The 19,588-nt window shown below is 53.4% G+C and overlaps 1 protein-coding gene across 1 annotated transcript; it reads left to right on the top strand.

The window, feature by feature from the left end:
• The first annotated feature begins 1,011 nt into the window (after window positions 1–1,011).
• On the top strand, window positions 1,012–15,770 carry FNBP4 (formin binding protein 4). The gene is made up of 16 exons (XM_061566408.1): window positions 1,012–1,228; window positions 1,749–1,933; window positions 2,624–2,852; window positions 4,418–4,565; window positions 5,406–5,535; window positions 6,593–7,003; window positions 7,847–8,330; window positions 8,753–8,877; window positions 9,072–9,200; window positions 9,397–9,530; window positions 10,756–10,934; window positions 11,904–12,460; window positions 12,905–13,029; window positions 13,709–13,880; window positions 14,249–14,418; window positions 15,271–15,770. The coding sequence occupies exons 1-16, from the start codon at window positions 1,108–1,110 to the stop codon at window positions 15,356–15,358; spliced, it is 3,387 nt and encodes a 1,128-aa protein (XP_061422392.1). The 5' UTR covers window positions 1,012–1,107; the 3' UTR covers window positions 15,359–15,770.
• The last annotated feature ends 3,818 nt before the right edge of the window (window positions 15,771–19,588 follow it).

Raw genomic sequence — 19,588 nt, 5'->3', positions numbered from 1 at the left:
AATCGGCAAGTCCACTCAGCTCCACATCCTCCCGTACCGCATCACTCCATCTCTTCTCTAGCCCGTGTCGTGCCCGTTTAGCCCCCTCGATCCGGCCGAACAGAAGCTGTTTAGGCATGCGGTGGCTGGGCATGCGGGCTACATGGCCCAGCCAACGCTGCCTTGCCTGCCGGAGGAGCTCACTGAGGGAATGTGTCCAGATCTTTCAAGGATTTGTGAGCTGCTCACGCAATCCAGCCCGGATAAGCAGGATGGATTGTCGGCATGCCAGCCTGAATGTTTCTAACCAGCCGCAGATGTTCCATTAGAGGGATCCACGTTTCACAAGAATACAGAAGGGAGGGCATGACTGTGGCCGAGAAGATCCGACGTTTCGCGTGGAGCGACAGTGCGGAGCGACAGACTTCCGCAGCATTACGCAGCCGAGTGAGACCTCTGCTGTCAAACCGGAGCTGGTCACAAGGGGCCGTCCATAAATGACGTCACGCACCTGGGGGGGGGGTCAGACATTTGTGACGATGTGTGACGAAGGGGGGGTGAGAAATGTGACGTCACATCAAAATGCGCAACTTTAAATATTGACAACACGCTCTCCTTATTTTTGGGGTGGGGGGGCAGAGCTTTGTGACGTCATCTTTGAGGGGGGTCTGACTTTTTGTGACGATGGGGGGGGGGGGGGGGGGTCAAAATCGTCCAAAATCGCGTGGCGTCATTTATGAACGGCCCCTAAGCGCACTGCCCAGGTATGGGAAACTCTCCACTCTCGACTACTGCTCCATAGCCAAGAGGGAGCTGAGGGGTGGAGTGTTTGGTAGCACAAAACACCCAGGCAGGTGCTTAGTTTTGGTGGAGCTGATGGTAAAGCGTTAATACCGCAGATAGGGCCACGGTCAACTCGCTATTGTGTGATGAGAACTTATGGAAAGGCGCCCTGTAAAGTGACGTCACCGCAACGTAACGGCGCAATGACGTCACGGCGCAATGACGTCACGTGGCGCTGCCTCGGTGACGTCACCGCGAGAGAAGTGGCGCGCGATGGCGGCCTCGGTGCTGGCTGCGTGAGGGACCCGAGGAGGCGCTCGATCGGCTCCGCGCTCCGCGGCGGCGATGGGGAAGAGGGGCCGTGGCGCCGAGGCGGCGGGCGGCAAACGGAGGCCCGTGTTGCAGCTCGACAACAGCATCAGGAAGGACAGGGAGGCGGCGGCGGCGGCAGCAGCTGGTGCTGCGGGTGAGCGGCGCCACGGCTTGACACGCGGCCTAGTTTAGGCCTGCGGAGGGAGGCTCGAGCAGATCGGGAGACGCGGGAGAGGGAGACGCGGGAGAGGGAGGGGAGACGCGGGGAGAGGGAGACGCAGGGAGAGGGAGACGCGAGAGGGCGTCAGGGGAGACCCGGGGAGAGGGAGACGCGGGGAGAGGGAGACGCGAGAGGGCGTCAGGGGAGACGCGGGGAGAGGAGACGCGAGAGGGCGTGAGGGGAGACACGGGGAGAGGGAGACGCGGGGAAGTCGGGAGGGGGAGGCAGGGGGGAGAAGAGGAAAACAGAGACACGAGACAGGCGGGGGAGGCAGGTTGAGTGGAGGGGAGGCACGGAAACGCGACCGGGGAAGCGCGCCGGCTCCGACCGCATCTCGGTAATTTCTGCTTGTGGGGGGGGGGGGGGGGGCTGAGGATGGAGTCGAGCCAGGAAACGTCGGGGGGAGACCCCGTGGCACTCTCGACTGAAACTCTGCCTCTCCCACGTTCCGCAGACTCGGCCACCGCTCTCTCTGTGGCGGAGCCCTCGGCGTCGCGTCTGGCGGGCGGCCTGGTGCTGCTGGGCGCGTACGCAGACAGCGACGACGACGATGAGGAGGAGGAGGAGGACACGGGGCCACAGTCTCCTCCACTCGAGCGGCCCCGGGACCTCGACAGCAAAGTGGCCGACTTCCTTGCTGTGAGAGCCGACGGCCCGGCTAGCCGCCGCATGCAGAGAAAAGTGTTCATCTGTGTAACTGCGCTGTGTGAATGTACCTGAGTGTGTTGGCCGTTCGTGCTGTTGATCTTGTGATGTCGGTGTGTGCCGGTGCTATGTGGCAGCACTGTGTTAATGTAGGGTGTGTGTTGGTTTGTGTGGTCTGAGGCTGGTCGTGCGAATTGGCCGGTGGTGGTGGTGGTTGTTTGGTGGTCGCTACTGGTTTTTGGGCACCAGAGATCGCCAAAGGCGTCCTCTGGTCTAACACCGTTTGAGACGAGGCTCAAAAGAAAGCTGTCTCTGGTGTTGACCAATCCGTTTCAAGGACAATGCATATATTATCATAGTGTTTTTTGTTTGCATTCTGACTGCAAGCATTGTGGTTAATGCAGACATGATTCCTTGTAAAAGGTTTCAGTTTGGTGTTTTAACATCTTAACACCTGTTTTGTTGCCATAAAAAAGGAGAAAAACCTAATGTCACTGATAATCTTGACTTAAAGCTTTCGTGACTGCAGAAATTAATATTCTTTGGGTCTTTCGGTAAAGTCATGTAGATAGAAAAATAATAAAATATTTTTATCATTTTATTATTTTTCTATCTACGTGACTTTAACGAAAGAACCAAAGAATATATATGCGTTGTGTTGATCCTTGCTGTTTGTTCTGCAAGGAAATTGATGCCATTTCGGTGCCTGGCCCCACGGCTGAGGGCGATGGTGCAGCAGACGGTGAGAGCGGCCTGGCCGGGGGCGCTGACGGAGACACAGTTGAGGCCTCCGCTACAGAGAGCATCTCTGGGAAGGTCGTGGGAGTTTCCGCTGAGACCGCTGGCGCCTTGGCGAGAGACAGGGCGCAGCCGGGCGGCTGGCATTACGACACGCACTACTCCACTGCTTCCAGTAAGCTCCAGCCTTCCACATCTACGATGATTGTTTCCATTGGTGGGACTGGGTAACATGAATGCAAGTTATATTTATGAAAATATTGTAATTTAGGGTTGGTAACATGGTTCAGCTAGAGCACGTTTGCCACTTTTTGCAGAGATTCGTGGTTTGAAACAGAATGGCCACCCTGGTTATTACTGGTGGCATATTAACTGTAAAATACTATGGAGGTTAAAAATCCGGTGACGTTATTCGAAAGAGAGTAGGGCATTGTGTGCCAGATTCATGGTCAAAATTTTAGACTTAAAAAAAATTATCACCAAAATAAACAATTGGGAAACACATCGCAACTTTGCCCCCTATTATAACACTACTCTCTGTGAACATAGCAATCTCGTTATAGTCGTGTGCTATAATAATGACGCAAACTCTGAAGAAGGGCCGTGTTTTATATAATCTACTAGCTTTACTACCTGGCTTCGCCCAGGACTTGGATTCACCATGCCCGGCCGCCTTTGTCTCCCCAGTGGCGATGTTCACACACCATACCAGTTACTCATTTGAGGCTGAGTCCACCTAGGGGAGGCCCAGGACCGGTTGAAATAATCTTCACCGGTGGTGGCCGTGAGTGGGAATTGTACTCAGGTCGCCATGTTCGTAGCGCAGCGCGCTAACCACTACGCCACAATGCGTTACGCTTCCACATGCGCGGGTCATGTGACAGATGTGACGTCACAACTCACTTACCGTGCAAAAATATATGCATTATTGAGCTCCCCCCCCCCCCCCCCCCCCAAAAAAGTGTATTTTTAAAAAAATTTGCATGGTGTACAGTCTGGAAAGTACCCACATGGCAAATTTCAAGTTTGTTGCATGTCGGGAAGTACGCTAAACATTTTGAACAGGCAAACATAATCACAACTTTGCCTTTTATATATATGGAGATTTACGTATATAATGTATTTATTTATATGCACAATTGCCGATGTATCACAATCATGTTGTTTATCACAACATGTCTGTCCTGTATGTTAAGCACTGGTGAAATACTACTGTCCTCTCAGTCTCATGGAATAATCACTCACACTCTGTAAGCCTCTTAAATTTTACATGATTGGACATTCAAATATTTAACCTGTGAGTTTGGGAATGTGATCACGCTGGTGTGGCCTGTGTGCTACTGCACTCCCGCCCAGGAATACCCAGGACGGGGGATGGGGGAGATGTGGTGGAGCTGTGAAATGCCCTGCATTGGGTTCCGTCCAACCTTCTCGAGAATTATCTGGCTGTGTGGTGTTACAAAGATAATCTGGAAATGGAGCTCAAGTGGGGGGTGGAGTGGAGTTTATTCATAAACTCATGAGGCTACAAAATGTAAAAAAAAATATCCAGCCTCCGCCATGACTGTCGGGTTGGTAGAGCAACAATCAGTGGAGACTGGATCTGCAGATGAACCTAAGTGAACTCTTCAATCAGGCACTGCAAGTTTGGTGTCAAATCATCCAAGTAATCCTACACACGTGTCTGATTGGGTACCGAGTGAGCGTTTGGCTGAGCTGAGTGTGTTTGTGCTGTTGCAGCGGGGATAGAGATGGGCGAGTGGCAGGAGGTGTGGGATGAGAACACGGGCTGCTACTACTACTGGCACCTGCAGACCAACCAGGTGACTTGGGAACTCCCGTCAGCACTGGCGCTGCAGATACAGCACCTGCAGCATCTCAACAATGGGTGGGTGGTTCCCACACACAACTGCGTATGCACATAAACCCGCAATTTACACGAGCATTCCTCTGTGCCTGTTCAGTAAATATGTTTATATATAAATGTGAAAGGGATGATGATAGCCGGTGGATGAGAATAACTACTGAGTGGCAGCCATAGAGGAGACAACCCGGCTAAGGGGACTTCCACCACAGAGAAGGAGCTGTGAGATTGGCTCTTGTGCAGGTGCCTGCTGGCGTGTTGCATCGCTCAACCATGAGGGATGGTGACGGCTTTGAAAGGCTTTTATTCAGCAGTGAATTAATCATGGCTGATGATGTAGCCACAATGCATGATGTAGTTTACTTATATAGTGTATATGCAAATGTGCAGCCCTCTGCTTAATCCACTGGTGAAGGCCTCCCCACTCCGTGCAGGCAATGGAGGTTATTTTACCACACTTCACTACATTGGTTGGAGGGATTGTGAAGGCAGGCAGTATCAACAATGGAGCTTAGTGCAGTACAACAACGGAGCTTGCTGCACTGCCCCCTACTCAGTCAGATATTATGGACTGCCCCCTACTGACAGCATCGCCCCACACCAGTCTACAACACCTGCCTATTGCATGGCGTTGTCCGTCCAAGTGCTGTCTTGGCAAGCTCAGTGACGCTTGGCTTCCAAGATCTGATGATTGGCTGCAGTCCGGACAATTTGGTCACAGGAAAGCAGTATCTATGTGATGAAAAAAAAAATATATATATTTGCATTGCATATTAATAAGGAGACAGTGTGAGCCTGCATTGAAATCTGAAGCCCACACACAGTGGCGTGCTTACATCCGTGAGTTTGTGCTTTGATTTACAGACATTTTCCTGGGGTGTCGGAGACGGGGGCGACCGAGGGGACAGATGTGCCGGGCACTGTACACCCTGTGTCGTCCGTGGAGGAAAAGGCCCAAACCAAACCTATCACGAGCACCATCGTCAAACCCAGGGTGCGTCTGCCACGGACACAGCAGCGTGCGAGGGCTCTGCGCGTGTTTAGCAGTGGGACGTCCTCAGGGTGACAGATTGGTGCTTGTTGTTCACAGCCAGAAGGGCATGGGTTTAATACCTGACTTGGGCGCCTTTCTTCATATGTTCTTTCACATGTATACATGGGTTTTCTCTGGGTTCTCCAGTTTCCTCCAATATCCCAAAGAAAATACAATGTTACTTGTAGTGGCCAACCATCCCAATGCTGATAATGTTAAATGATAATTAAATCTCTCATGCTCGAGTTTCAATAATAAATAAATGCAGCAAAAATATTTTCTCGTGGCTGATGATGGTGATGGCTCTACTCCAGGTGTAATCACATCACAGAATTGCATGACAGTTTTAGTTATAATACACTTGTGCAACATGACCTTCTTCAAACTTGACATTCAACAAAATTACTGTACTGGAAAACACAGTTAACGTAAAAAATCTTCGTGTTGTCTTGCGTTCATTTCCACTGTTGTGACAGCATTTTATCTAAAAAATGCATATCAAGTCTTAATATAAACTCGGCTTTAAATTCACACCTGGTATGATTAAAGTGCTTAAATTGTCACCGCACAGTGTGGTTGATTCATTGGCAGTTAGTGCTAAATTGTACGACACAAATCTTGGCAGGCTTTTTGTTGTTGTGCGTTTGAGAGAAATGCGTGGCTAAGTTATGCGCCGCTCCGCTGGGGAAAATGTTCAACTGAGCCAACGCATAATAAAGAGATCGTGAGGTCACGGGGTCATGGCTGCGTGCGCTGCAGATTTACAAGAGCCACGGTAGTGACTCGGCAAGAATCTAGCGTCGTTAAAAAAAAGTGGAAAACGGTCAAACGGCTACACAAAAAACATCAATTTAATTGTGGTTGTGCACGTAATCGTGCTCAATTCCATCTTTGAGAATTCATATTATGGTTTGACTCATTCAACGGACGTTACTATCTGTGTTGTGCCGAGATAGTAACCGGTCATGTGGAGAGACACTGAGGTTCCTCTGAAGACAACTGGTGTGTCCGTTTGCAGGAGATCAACGAGCGCGTGTGCGCGCTAACGAGCGAGGACGAGGGGCGCTCGGTGGGTGTCGCCGAGTCACTGCTCGCGTCGCTCATCCCCGAGAGCGTGCGCCAGGCCGAGGCGCGCTGGCGCCAAACCCTTCACGGGCCTGGTTCTCCCAGCTCCCCGGCGTCCCTCTCCGCACCTCCATCCCCCGCCGTACCGTCGCACCAGCCGGGCGGCGCCGCGGAGACAGAACCGTCAGCTGGTGGCCGGAGACGAACGGCCAGCGATGCTAGCAGCGGTAGCCGCAAAAGCGGCGGCAGCAGCGGAGACGGCGTGAGCGACAAGGAGGACGATGCTGACGACGGAAGGAACGATGGAGGGGACGATGAGGAGGATTCGGATCAGGAGTTGAAGCACATCCTGGAAACGAAGAGGGTGCGTGTGCGTGGCCACGCAGCAGCAGCGTGCGTTGCACTGCACTCCCGTTGTTTCCTGAGCTCTGATCTAGCTGCCCATGCAAAGATTGGGAGTATCTAAATTATGTGTAATTTAATTGTGTGATTCATTACATTTGTATCTAAGTTACACACCTCAAATTGATTGGTAATCTTTGTCTATGCTACAGTACTCCACTACTTTCAATGTGTTTTGTCCATTGCTCATGGCTCATGCATGGGTCATCATGCCCCCATGGCTCTCGTGATAGGGCCAAGGGGCTTGGCGGTAGAGTGAGCGCAATGGGAAGGTCCCTAGTTCAATTCCTGGTTGGGGGATGACTCAGCCCCTCATCCCTCTGTCGTTCAATACAATGAGTAGCACTTTGTGGAGAAATGAACAGTAGTTGTCATTATGGTTCGACTCATCCCTGCCATAGCATTGTGGAATTTGCGCAACTAGCTAAGGCCTGTAAAATAGGAGCTTGTGTAGGAAACCATTTTGATGCGTGAGAGCCATTTACAAACACCCGGGTGCACAACCGTACATCTGGGTCAGCTGAGGTTGCCAGTAGCTCCCAACACTGTTTCTCATCCATCAACCACATGGGGAAGGTCATGGAGTTAAACTTGAAGTTCTCTAAACTAAATGGTGTCTAGATGCCACCACCACTGCTCCTCACTACCAGCGCGTATTCTCTGCCAGACTCGGCAAGTTCATTCAAATTCAGACTATTGACTTTTCATGCATTCATCCCTTCTTGCTCCAGCCCTGTGCTGGGATAGCGGTTGTCGCGAGTGACCCGGCGAGACGCTAACGAGTGTGTGGGCCGCACGCAAGCAGGCCGAGTTACGCGCTCTCGAGGACGGAGGAGGCAGCTCGCGATCGTCCACCCCGAGACGTGACGACCCGGAGGACGTCGGCGCCAGCGCCGCCGCCACGGAGCCAAAACCCAAGTGGAAGACGTTTGTTCGGGCGGCGAGCCCTCCTCCTCCGCCGGCCCGCGCGGCCACATCGCCCGAGCGAGATGCCCACGACGCGGGGCTCGGCGAGGAGGAGGAGGAGGAAGCCGAAGCGGGGCACCTGGAGGAGGGGCCCAGCTCGGCCGCGGGGTCCGTAAAGGGGGAGAGAAGCCCTGAGGGAGTGCAGGGCGTGGACCCCGCTGGGGCCGTGGACACGGGCGACGAAGAGGAGGAGGACGAGGCGGGTGATGTTGTACAAGAGGCTGAGGATGGCGTGATGGCAGGCAAGGTGGGCGCCGGGGAGGACGACGACGACGACGAGGAGGAGGAGAGGGAGAGCGAGACACCAGCGTCATCACACACAGGTGTCGTGCTCGCTCCTGCTGTCGGATGCTGCCTGTGATGTCGATGACTGAGCCACGCGCTCCACTCGCGCGCTACTCGGGCTCCACTCTTGCGCCATATTCACGCCACCCTCACACTACTTTCACACCACTCTAGTTGCCTGCCTTACCCTGTTGCCAACTTGCAGGCTGGTGCTGAATTGGCTTATGCCTCACAGGAACAAGCTGTCAGTAAGGGTTCCCTCCTCTGCTAAAAACAACCAAAATGCTGTCTGACACGTTATTCCGTTATGGCGGCAATATAATTACAAGTTTTGTTATTAGACTCCCCTCACCGATATCCCCTTCTGTGCATGACCAGTGAGTGCGTGTTTTATACGTTTGAAGTGCAGTGGTTGAGTCTGACTGGCGGCATCTGTGTTGTGTGCGCTGTGTTGGTTCAGGCGTAGTGAGGAGCCACAGCAGGGCGCCTGGCCGCACGGAGGAAGCGAGGAGGAGGGGAGGGACAGGAGGTGGAGGAGGAGGTGGAGGCAGGGTGGATCCAGAGGATGACGACGACCAGGTGAAGGTGAGACCAGCAGAGAGACGTGCAGCTTCATCACTACCTCATCACCTCGTCATCTTTAAGGATGGGTGGTTAAAGGAGTCTCATTGCACAACCAGTTATGAATGTTAATGATCACTGTTTTGTGTTTCTAAACCTCATGTGTTTTTTAATCTGCTGATGCAAATAACAAACACAACGTTCGTTATATCTCCCAGCGGGGACATCTTGACTCTTTACAGTTTGTCATCGCTGAGCTGGCCAACGACTTGACAAGCAAGCTGGGCTTTCTGGGCATCAGCACGCGAGCTGTCTCCAACTTCCAACTATTGCTGCTCACCACACAGGTGACTCACCACATTAATTGCATCACCACAGATAAACTCACTTCACTGATAAACTCACCACCACAAGTGTCTCTCCTCGGCGTGTTCGGAAGGCACTTTGCTAGGCAGTTGCACGCAGGAGGGCTCGTGCGCTCTCACGTACCGTGTCGGTAGTCCGAGACGTACATGCAGTGTGTCCGTCTGGGTGTCTGCGCAGACCCGTCTGGCGGACTGGCGCGAGGGCTCCCTGGACAGCCGCTACCTGAAACGCCGCCTGCAGGAGGGGGCGGCGCAGCTCGCGCAATACGAGTGCAACGCCACCCCTAAGGGCTGGGCATGCACCTGGGACAGGTACGCACTCTCTCACGTGCGCACCGTTGACCCGTCACCGCTTCAAGAAACTATTTACCCGATCGGAACCTTGGGCCCAGAGAGCGAACGCAAAATCTCGAGATCAGACATGGAAATCCCCAAAGCCAGAGACACTCGGCGGCCCGCCCTGCCGCGAGCCCGGACGGACTGAGTGTAGCGCCGCGACGAAACAAACGCGCGCCCTTTAAGCTTAAACGGCAATCCGGCGAAGATCTCGGAGCGAGTAGGACTCTGCGGGTGTCCCCCCCGACTGTGCGTGCGAGCCGAGCACGTGGTACGCACGTGGGCGTTTCCGGAGGGAGGGATTTGTGTTGTTGCACACGCTCAAGCACCCAGTTGACAGCCCAGCGACGCGGCCGGGAGGGGCCCACACGCGGGGAGCCAGGCCTGCCGCGGAGCCAGAGCTGGGACGGCGACGCCGCGTAGGCGCGAGCGCGTGTGATGTGGGATCGCTCAGGTCAGTGCCGCCGCACGAACACCTCACATTTTGTCGTGCTCAACGATTCCGACGCGCCTCTTCCGAAAGTGTTTGGATAAAACCCATGTTGTGTTCTGTGTTTTTCAGCGACAAGACCACCGCGTGCGCCTATTGATGCCTGAGTGTGTGTAATGGCGACGACTATTAATATTGCTGATATCCATGTGGAGTGAATGTACACACCCGCACCGGTGCGCGTGCGTGCGTGTACGCATACATGTGTGCTCAATACAAAATGTACACGACATTCAAGTAATATTTTAAACTCGCAAGCACAGAGCGATAGGCTTGGTGGGGTGTAGAGGTGACTGTGTAAACCTGACCTCTGCGCCCCCGTTTGGTTGGAACGATTGCCCGGCCCGCTCCACGCAAGCGGCGCTGGCGGGGCCAGGTCCCGGCCGCCCCTTGCGCTTCTCGCGGTTGAGTTTTCAGAGTGTGCCGCCGGTGCCCCTGCTAACTGTGCCGGCACGCAGCGCAGGGACGAGGTGGCGCGCTCGGTCACCACGAGTGTTGTGTTGGACTGTGCTGCGTGCACATGGACGTGCGTGTCTGCGTGCGAGCGTGTGCGCGCCGTGCATGCTCGCGGAGGTTGTGTGCAGCGGATGGAGCTCGTGCGCGTGAGTGCGCGTGTGGCGGGTGGCGGTGCGTGTGCGCGCCTGCCCGTGCTTGTGGCGTGTGTGTGATTGCGCGCATGGTGTGTGTTCCCTCTCGCCCTCCCGCACGCAGGACCCACGCTCGCTACTACTACACCAACGAGCGGACGGGCGCGTCGCAGTGGGAGTTCCCCGATGTCACCGACGAGGGGGTGGGGGAGGAGAATGATGCGGGGCGAGGGGAGGGGCCGGTGGGAGGGGTCAGCGTGGAGACACCAGACTGGCTGACTCTGAACCGGCCCCTCATGACAGGTCAGCCTCACGCAGGCGCAAGCAGCCGTTTTGTGGCCGAAACGTCGTGAGAATTGTATTTTATTATGTTTTATTTTTTATTATTTTATTATTTCCCTTCTTCGTGACTTTACCGAAAGAACCAAGAAGGCGATGCTTGCCAATAATGCCATGGGGCAGCAGGGCGGTGCAGCAGCCTGTGCTCGATTCACAACTCGGGCACCTTTATGCTTGGAGTTTATGATATGTTTTCTCTCTGTTCTGTATGGCTTTTCTTTGGGTTCTCTCTGGTTTGGCCCCACACAATGTAGCTGGTATTGGCCAAACATCTCAATGCTGGCAATTTACCTGCAAGTATAAGATTACAAATATAGCAATATCAAGCTCTCTATAGCAAGAAATTAGCAGGATCCAGGCTTTTCTGGCTATACAAGCGTCGCAATAATAATTACTGGTGTCGTAGGTGGTGTAATAGGAATGACTTCATGTGGCAATTCATCGGTTAAAATTAGTTATGTAATTCTCAAGGTGTACATCAAGTCATGCATATAAGACTCGTTTAATTACTGTTTAACCAAGTCATAAAAAATATTGGCATCGGGCTAATGGAATTTACAGGACAAATGCAGATAATTGAAACGAGAAAAACGATACAAACTGTAAGTCGAATTTCGATTTAAAGCTTTCGCGACTGCCGGGATTCATCTTCTTGGTTCTTTCGATAAAGTCACGTAGAATGGAAATATGTTTTATTTCTATTATTTTATTATTTCCATCGAATAATTGATTATTGAATTCAATTCTAACCTCAAACTGAGACGGTGGATTGGTGGAGGATTAATTTCACACAAACACCTCCACACACAGTTCCACTAACACACACCTCCACTCACACATACCTATAATCACAAACTTCCATCAACACACCACCCCACTGCCCAGGAGGGCCCTAACTCCCGTGGTGATGACGCCGTCTTCCTTGCTGCACAGATGCGTTCGCGGCGCACGTGGAACAACCCAGCATGTCGGCGTCTCTGCGCGACGTGCCTCTGCTGCCTCCGCCCGCCCTGGCCCCCTCCTCCTTGGCCTCGTACTCCAAACCGCTCGCTCCTCTGGCGGCGCTCCAGTACGCCCTGCCGGCGGCCATGGTGCCCCCCTACCCGCTCGCGCACGCTCCCCCCGCGGGCCCGTGCCACCCGAGCGCACCCCCCCCCGTGGCCGCCCCTCCCTCGAGCGCCCCCCCTCCCCTCCCTCCGCCCCCTCCGCCCCCTCCTCCCCCGGCCGAGCCCTTGCCTCCGCCGCCCCCCGAGAGCCCCCCACCCCCCCCGCCACCCCCCGAGAGCCCCCCCCCACCCCCGCCTCCGCTGGAGGATGACGACATTGAGGAAGTGGACATGCAGCTGGAGACCGGAGCCGGGGAGCCGCCCCCACCGGGCGTGGAGGAGCCGGCGCCCCCACTTCCACCCCCACTCAAGGCTGGCAAGGCCCCCCTACACACCCACGTTCTGAGTGCAGCTGTGTCCGAGGCCGACCCGGCCACGGGAAAGGTGCGTGCGTTGTGCATGGAGGGGTGTCCGAGAGGATGTGTGTTTGTGTGTGTGGATGTGGGCGAGTAAAGAGGTGTGGAGGTGTGCACGTGAATGGACTTCCTGTGTGTGTGTATCGGCTCAGTAGTTATCTGTGTGGTCGTGCGTGAGCTGAGCGGTGGTGTAGTGGATTGCACACTGCGCTATGATTCCCCACTCACCGATCGTGGGACCTCCCCAGCTCAACGGTACCTTTGTGTGGTGTCTAAACATCAGCACTGGGGAGACAAAGGTGGCCGGGCATGGCCCGGACCGCCCCAACCTCCTTTACGCCTTGTCGGCCTTCATATGTGGTCGCGAACAGCCCTTGCCCTATCAGCCTGTGTGGGCTACACGGCTGTCTGTCTTTGTGCGTGTGACCGTGCGTGTGCACACATAATGACTTGTGTGTGTGTGTGTGTGCAGGACGAGGCTGTCCGGGCTGGTTCGCACTGTGAAGCGGAAAGTGCCAGCGGTGATCTCGGCTCCACCGCAGATTTGCAAACCCCCCACCACGATCGGCAGCAAGGCCATGCTGTACCCCCCCTCCGGTCAGTGGTATCAACGCACTCCTTCGTCGCTCCTCCTTGCTCACTCCTAACTTAAATTTTGACTTAAAACTTTCGTGACTGCAGGAATTCATATTCTTTGATTCTTTCGATAAAATCACGTAGATAGAAAAATTATAATAATTAAATGTGAAAATATATACAAATAAATAAATAAAGCACTCTATAAGACTGTAGCCTGGTTTTTAATCGGAGTGAGTGTACTGGCAGTCTATAAGGTAGACTGTAGCCTGGTTCTTAACCTCGGTGAGCGTACTGGCAGTCTATAATGTAGATTGTAGCCTGGTTATTAAGCTGGGTGAGTGTACTGGCAGTCTATAATGTAGACTGTGACCTGGTTCTTAACCTGAGTGAGCGTACTGGCATTATATAATGTAGACTTATTCTTGGTTCTTTCAGAAATAAAATTAAAAGAAAAAACCACGACGTTTCGATGGCAACACAAGCGGTCGTCATCAGGAAAAGGGGGGTTAGCCTCTAAAGGCAAACTGTTTATAAAGGTTTAGAGATGGGCGTAGCCCAAGTGAGTCAGCAGCATGGGCGGGGCAGCTGATGTTGACTTGCTCCTTCTCACTTGCTCCTCCTCAGTTGCTCCTCACTCGCTCCTTCCACCGATCTTGTCTTTTGTTTGTATGTTTGCACCAGCAGTAGTGGGCCCAAGTGACCCATTGGTTGCCATGGTACCAGGAGCATGGGGTCCAGGGGAGCCCCTGTCCAGCATCGTGACGACCATCCAGCCACCCTCTATCACAATGCCGACGCACTCCGCTCTGCCCAGCGGTCCCACCCTCGCCACCAATGCAGTGGCGGACAAAGCCAAGAAAACTAAGAAGGTGTGAGTGGGGGGCTTGTGTGTGTCGGTACCCCCACATGCCGGGCTGGATTTAGTCAATGATTGTCGGCTGGAGTGGGCACGTGACTACCAACCACAGCCATGCAAATGTGTCCTTTGATGTTTCATGTGGAGCGGCAAATATGGGAGGAGGCAAATTGTCTGCTTATTTAGAGGTGATTTCCAGTCGCACTGAAGAAATATTGCACACGTTACACGCACACGCCATGGTCTCACATGTCGTCGAGTCCCCGGCCCTGCGTGTGCTGCCTCATGCTGATGAAACCACAAGCGATGGTGAACGAGACCATCATCTCACTCCACTTGAGAACCAAGGTTCATCTATGTTAAATGTGCGTGCGTGTGCAGCTGAAGAAGGTGTCCGGGAAGGTGAAGGGGAAGATGCCACCGCTGGTACAGAAGTGGAAGAGCATCCAGCGCGAGCTGGAGGAGGAAGAACGCGGCAGCTCCAGCGACGACGGGGAGCCACAGGACCCCACCACGCGCATCATCAACTGGCGCCACGAGCAGATGCTCACGTACGTCCAGACATCACAAGCTCATCCTGCGCAGCTGCTCAATCATCCAACTCGCTCACCTCACTCACTCGCCCTGCCCACTCACCCTGCCCACCCGCCCTGCTCACTCACCCTGCCCCCTCACCCTGCCCACTCACCCTGCCCCCTCACCCTGCCCACTCACCCTGCCCACCCGCCCTGCTCACTCACCCTGCCCCCTCACCCTGCCCACTCACCCTGCCCACTCGCCCTGCCCCCTCACCCTGCCCACTCACCCTGCCCCCACACCCTGCCCACTCACCCTGCCCACTCACCCTGCCCCCTCACCCTGCCCCCTCACCCTGCCCCCTCACCCTGCCCCCTCACCCTGCCCCCTCATCCTGCCCACTCATCCTGCCCACTCACCCTGCTCACTCACCCTGCCCCCTCACCCTGCCCACTCGCCCTGCCCCCTCACCCTGCCCCCTCACCCTGCCCACTCACCCTGCCCCCTCACCCTGCCCCCACACCCTGCCCCCACACCCTGCCCACTCACCCTGCCCCCGCGGCACCACCACACTGCAGTTCACCTCGCTTCTCTTGCTGTTTCTGCCCTTGCACTGCTCCACTTTATAATTCCCCGCATCGTCTTTATTCCCCAAGCTCTTATAATAATAACCTTGCTCAATTCAAGAAAGGGATTCACACTGATCTATAATATCTTTGATCGTGCTGTTGGTTGCTGGCTGCATAGCATTTTGTACCTTTGGGCCTGTGCTCGGCAACCATGTTTAAAAAACGAACACCCCCCCGCAACACGTCCCACACCTGCCCACACACCACGTCCATCTTTCACCACCGCTAACCAGATTCGTCGATGTGTTACGCACACAGGGGCAAATCGGAGAGGAATGCCAACTTTGAGGCGCTGCCTGAGGACTGGCGCGAGCGGCTCAAGCGCCGGAAGATGAACCCGCGCTAGCCACCGGCTTGGGGGGGTGATTGGGCGCCGCGGGGACAGAGGAAATGGCACAACCCGGGGGGGGCAACCTTGCGAAACTTGAATTGGGTTTATTCATTTTTACGACCGTGTGCCGACACTGGTGGGTTTAGGTGGGGGGGGGGGTTAACGAACCGTCGTGGGTCTGGGCAGCGAGCCGGACGCTATGCGATTGGAGTTGACCTATGGGGCAATAGGGCAATGGGGCTTCGTGTCACCCTGTGGCGATGGCATGTGGGTCATGGGACTCGTGCACATTTGTTTTACGAGACCAAGTTTTGCGCTGGGTAAATATTTCTCGTATTCCTTAGATGTCTGTCAGACCTCCGTGTAAGAGCCAAAACATGTTTTTGTTTGACCGTTGTATGTTTTTAAATAAAGACAATTGCATTGACTTGTAAGCGTGGTGCAGGCTCATAGTTGTATACAGGGCACTGGACTCATCACAACACATCAACTGGACAGTCACTTGGGATGCAGCAACTCGCGTGCAAGGGTGCCCTGCATGTTAATGAACACATCAAATACGGAACATGCGCACATGCTTTTTAAATCTTTGACTTGTACAGTTTGAATTCATACAATGAACATCACACTCCGCCCTAACACAAATATAAACATTTGAGGTATCCACATTCTTGATAACATTCACATTTCAGCTTTATTTAGATGTGGCTGCGTGGGTGATGTTATCTCTGTGGTGGTGGGATGTTAACTACCTCACCTGGTGTGCAGGGGGCCATAGGTTCAATCCCGACCCTGACGCTGCCTGCTGCTGCTGTATATTTGGGGTTTGCATGTTTTCCCCGTAGTCGCGTCGATTTTTCTCCTGGACCTCCAGTTTTCCCTCCAGTTTTTCCCTCCACATTTAGAAACATTCGTTTAGTGTATTTGGCTGAAAGACGTTCCCACATGATGATCCTCTTCGTTTAGGTATAAGTTGTGGCCAGGTAACTTGTGAAAAATAGCTATATAGCTTTGTGTGCCTTATTTGGTAAAATATAAAGTTAAGTAAGATACGTACCCCCATGTTACATTACCACTGGTTTGCCTTATGGACTTTGAAGGGGTGAACTTGAGACAACTGGTGACAAAGTCATGCACGCAATCATCCAAATAAAGTTGAAATGTGAAAATTATGAATAGTAATAACTGGACTTGCATACGTTGAGTTGAAATAATGACGTAAACGTGCCTGCGATATTTAATCTGTCAACACTTTGGCGTTTAAAACAATCTGCGCATCTTGTGGCCTGGCTTGTGATGATAGAAACACCATCCAGACCATCGGCTGTACAGCAGTGAGCAGCTGTAAACTGGGGGAGTTTGGGGGTCACGATGTGAAACCATATGGTCGTGAACCACCAAGTCTGTCTCTGAGACTATGGATCTGTGCGAGTCTGCGGCTTAAGGTGTAAGGCCTATAGGATTTTGAGTTCATATATCGGTTGATGTGAGCCTGTGGGTGTCTGAGTTTATGGGTCTTTATGGCTCTGGATCTCTGTGAGCCTTCACAGCAATGATACGAAACTTGAGATATTTGTTCATAACAGTGGCCTTAAAAAAAAAATAAGTGACGTTTCGGACACTGGCCCTTCATAGCATAAATACTCGCACACGACAGAGCAGTGGATGGCTGTAAACTGACAATATAACGGAGTCACCGAAGCAAATCCACGGCACATCAACTGAAGTTCTTTCCTGGCTAAGCTTATTCTGGACATTGACGTGTAAGCTGCTGCTCATCGAGGCGCGTGTCGCTGTGTTAGCCAGAGGCACCTCGCTGTGTTTATTATCGAGAGGGGTCTGGTTGAATGCATACCTGGCGTGCCATTACGAAACCCATCCGGCAGGTATGCGCTCAGGAATGCAGGCGAACACCTGCGGGTCTGGGCGTGCTTGCCTTGCAGTCATGCGTCCGACCCATGAGAGATGAAACACGCTAGGGATGTTTACGTCCTGGCCCACTACGCACCGAGTTGTTGACATCTCGGTGGTGAGTGTTGTGATGAATCCCGTCGTGATCATCTGTGCAATATGGAGTCGATTCAGTGGAGGGTGGAGGAAGGCGTCTGACCGAATCTCCACGTGGCGGTCTCCGTGGTTCTGTTGAACGATGGGGAGCGGCTACCCGAGTTCGATTCCCTCTCATGGGTAACATCCGTGACTAATATCTGAACTGGTTATTGTCCTCCTCTAGGTCGACCCAGGGTTAAATGAGTACCTGGTGTGGGTTGGTTAACCATAAGCATTGGAAAGACCAAGGCGGCAGGGCGTGGTGCTGGCCACCCAACCCCTTGTGTGCCATGCCGTCCTTAGTAGATGCTCGCTAACAGCACTTATTCCAACAATGTGTTCAAGGCTATATGGGGGGTGGTGTGCGTTAAAATGTGTGGTTGTGTTGTAGTTTGACTGACGCACTAGTTGGTTGTGGTGTGTGTGATGTATGCGTAGGAGTGTGTTCGTGTATGGTTGTGTTGATGTGTAACTATCGTGTATTTCGCCCCTGAAAAAACAACCGAGTGTTCATCGGCTGCGAAACAGATCAGTCTCTGGAGGCGGCTTGTGAAGGACTGTGCCGGGCAGTTGAAGAGAATGGCCCTCCGGTAACGCAGGGTGGAGGGGCGATACAACAAACAGTCTGGGACGGTGGTGAGGACAGGTGGTGCCCTCTTCCAGTCGGTCGTCAATCCAAAACCCAAAGTGCGCGTGGCTGTCACGTGGTGAAGCGCTTGGTTCACTTTGAACCCAAACTATGGACCGTCGTCTTTGCTCCTTCAACGTTAGAACCGAAAAACGACAGGAAGCCTCTCCTGAAGCCCTTTCGTCGTGGCTATCAGACCTCGACATTGGCCTTTAGTTCCTGAACATCATGCAGCCAAACGCAAAAATATAATTGTGGTGAATGACGGCCGTTGTGTGTTTCTGTGTATGAGCGAGTGGCTCTTGTTAATCAGGGTTTGATTAGTCGGATGAGCCCAGGTGCTTGTATGGAATGCAGGTCGATGTTTATACATCTGCATCACCACCGCCCTCCCCGCGCAAGTTTAACGACTTCTTACATCCATCGCTTGAGTTCACAAAGAGAAACCCTAAACTCACAGGGGCCCTTCGCCCTCCCACTCAAGCACGCCCATTTAAATGCAGGTATGCAGCAGCAGCAGCTACCACCGCCCTCCCCCCGTCTCCATAACATTGTCTCCGTGCCCACAGGGATCCGATAAGACAATTGAAGCATTTAGTTTGTATTGGTGCCAGGAGCATCTGGTTTAACCAGTCTGGCAGATTTCCTGACGAACGGCCAGAAATGACTTAATCCGAGCCCAGTCGAAGAGAGGGGCTAAGGCGACAGTCTCGTCCGCAGCTTCACACGCGAGATCAACATCTGATGCCCCGTTTCGCCACGATATCTCTCCCTCTACGATTTTTTTTACATTTCATCACCACAGAACCCTCTTTCGGGAGTGCATAATTTCAGCAAGATTGGTTCAACACAAGCAAATGTTAGACCAGCTTCGATATTCGGTGTACCATCAGTAGAGTCAGGCTTGCTTGAACTAATATTGGTCAAGTGCCAGATGTTTATAAAGATCCTCGCTCTGTGTTGGGTATGGGTTCTACTTCTGTGCTGAATACATTTGTATTCATTTATGGCGACACACCGGATGTATCACGAACAAACAGATCAGACATCGCAAAGTTTAGAATGAGGGGGGTGACCATGATGATGACGACGGGCGAAGGAGTTGCCACAGGGTGAACGCGCACGATCTTCGCGGAGTGAGTTTCCTGCGCCTGTAGGTGGAGGACTGCGTGGTGGTGGTGGTGGAGTGGTGGTGGTGGAGTGGGGAGCGGTCGTGTTGTGGTGCCACGGCCGTGGAGCAACTCCGCAAGCGCCGCGACTCCCCCCTGCCCCCCACCCTGAACACACACACACGCAGCACACGCACACACGCAGCACACGTACACAGCACACGCACACACGCAGCACACACACAGCACACGCAGCACATACACACGCAGCACACACACGCAGCACACACACGCACACAGCACACGCACACACGCAGCACACGCACACAGCACACGCACACACGCAGCACACACACAGCACACGCACACACGCAGCACACACACACGTAGCACACACGCAGCACACACACGCAGCACACGCACACATGCAACACACACACGCAGCACACACACACGCAG

Source organism: Lethenteron reissneri, chromosome 37 (assembly GCF_015708825.2).
Source record: "Lethenteron reissneri isolate LAM-NWPU_2019-01 chromosome 37, ASM1570882v1, whole genome shotgun sequence".
NCBI lineage: Eukaryota > Metazoa > Chordata > Hyperoartia > Petromyzontiformes > Petromyzontidae > Lethenteron > Lethenteron reissneri.
This window is presented reverse-complemented; position numbering and strand designations above follow the sequence as displayed.

What these genes read in the sequence shown, in the direction of transcription:
- FNBP4 (XM_061566408.1), top strand. Translation starts at nt 1,108, where the DNA reads ATGGGGAAGAGGGGCCGTGGCGCCGAGGCGGCGGGCGGCAAACGGAGG. An exon ending in ACATCCTGGAAACGAAGAGG is followed by an intron (nt 7,004 to 7,846) that starts GTGCGTGTGCGT and finishes GCACGCAAGCAG; the next exon opens with GCCGAGTTACGCGCTCTCGA. An exon ending in CCGACCCGGCCACGGGAAAG is followed by an intron (nt 12,461 to 12,904) that starts GTGCGTGCGTTG and finishes GTGTGTGTGCAG; the next exon opens with GACGAGGCTGTCCGGGCTGG.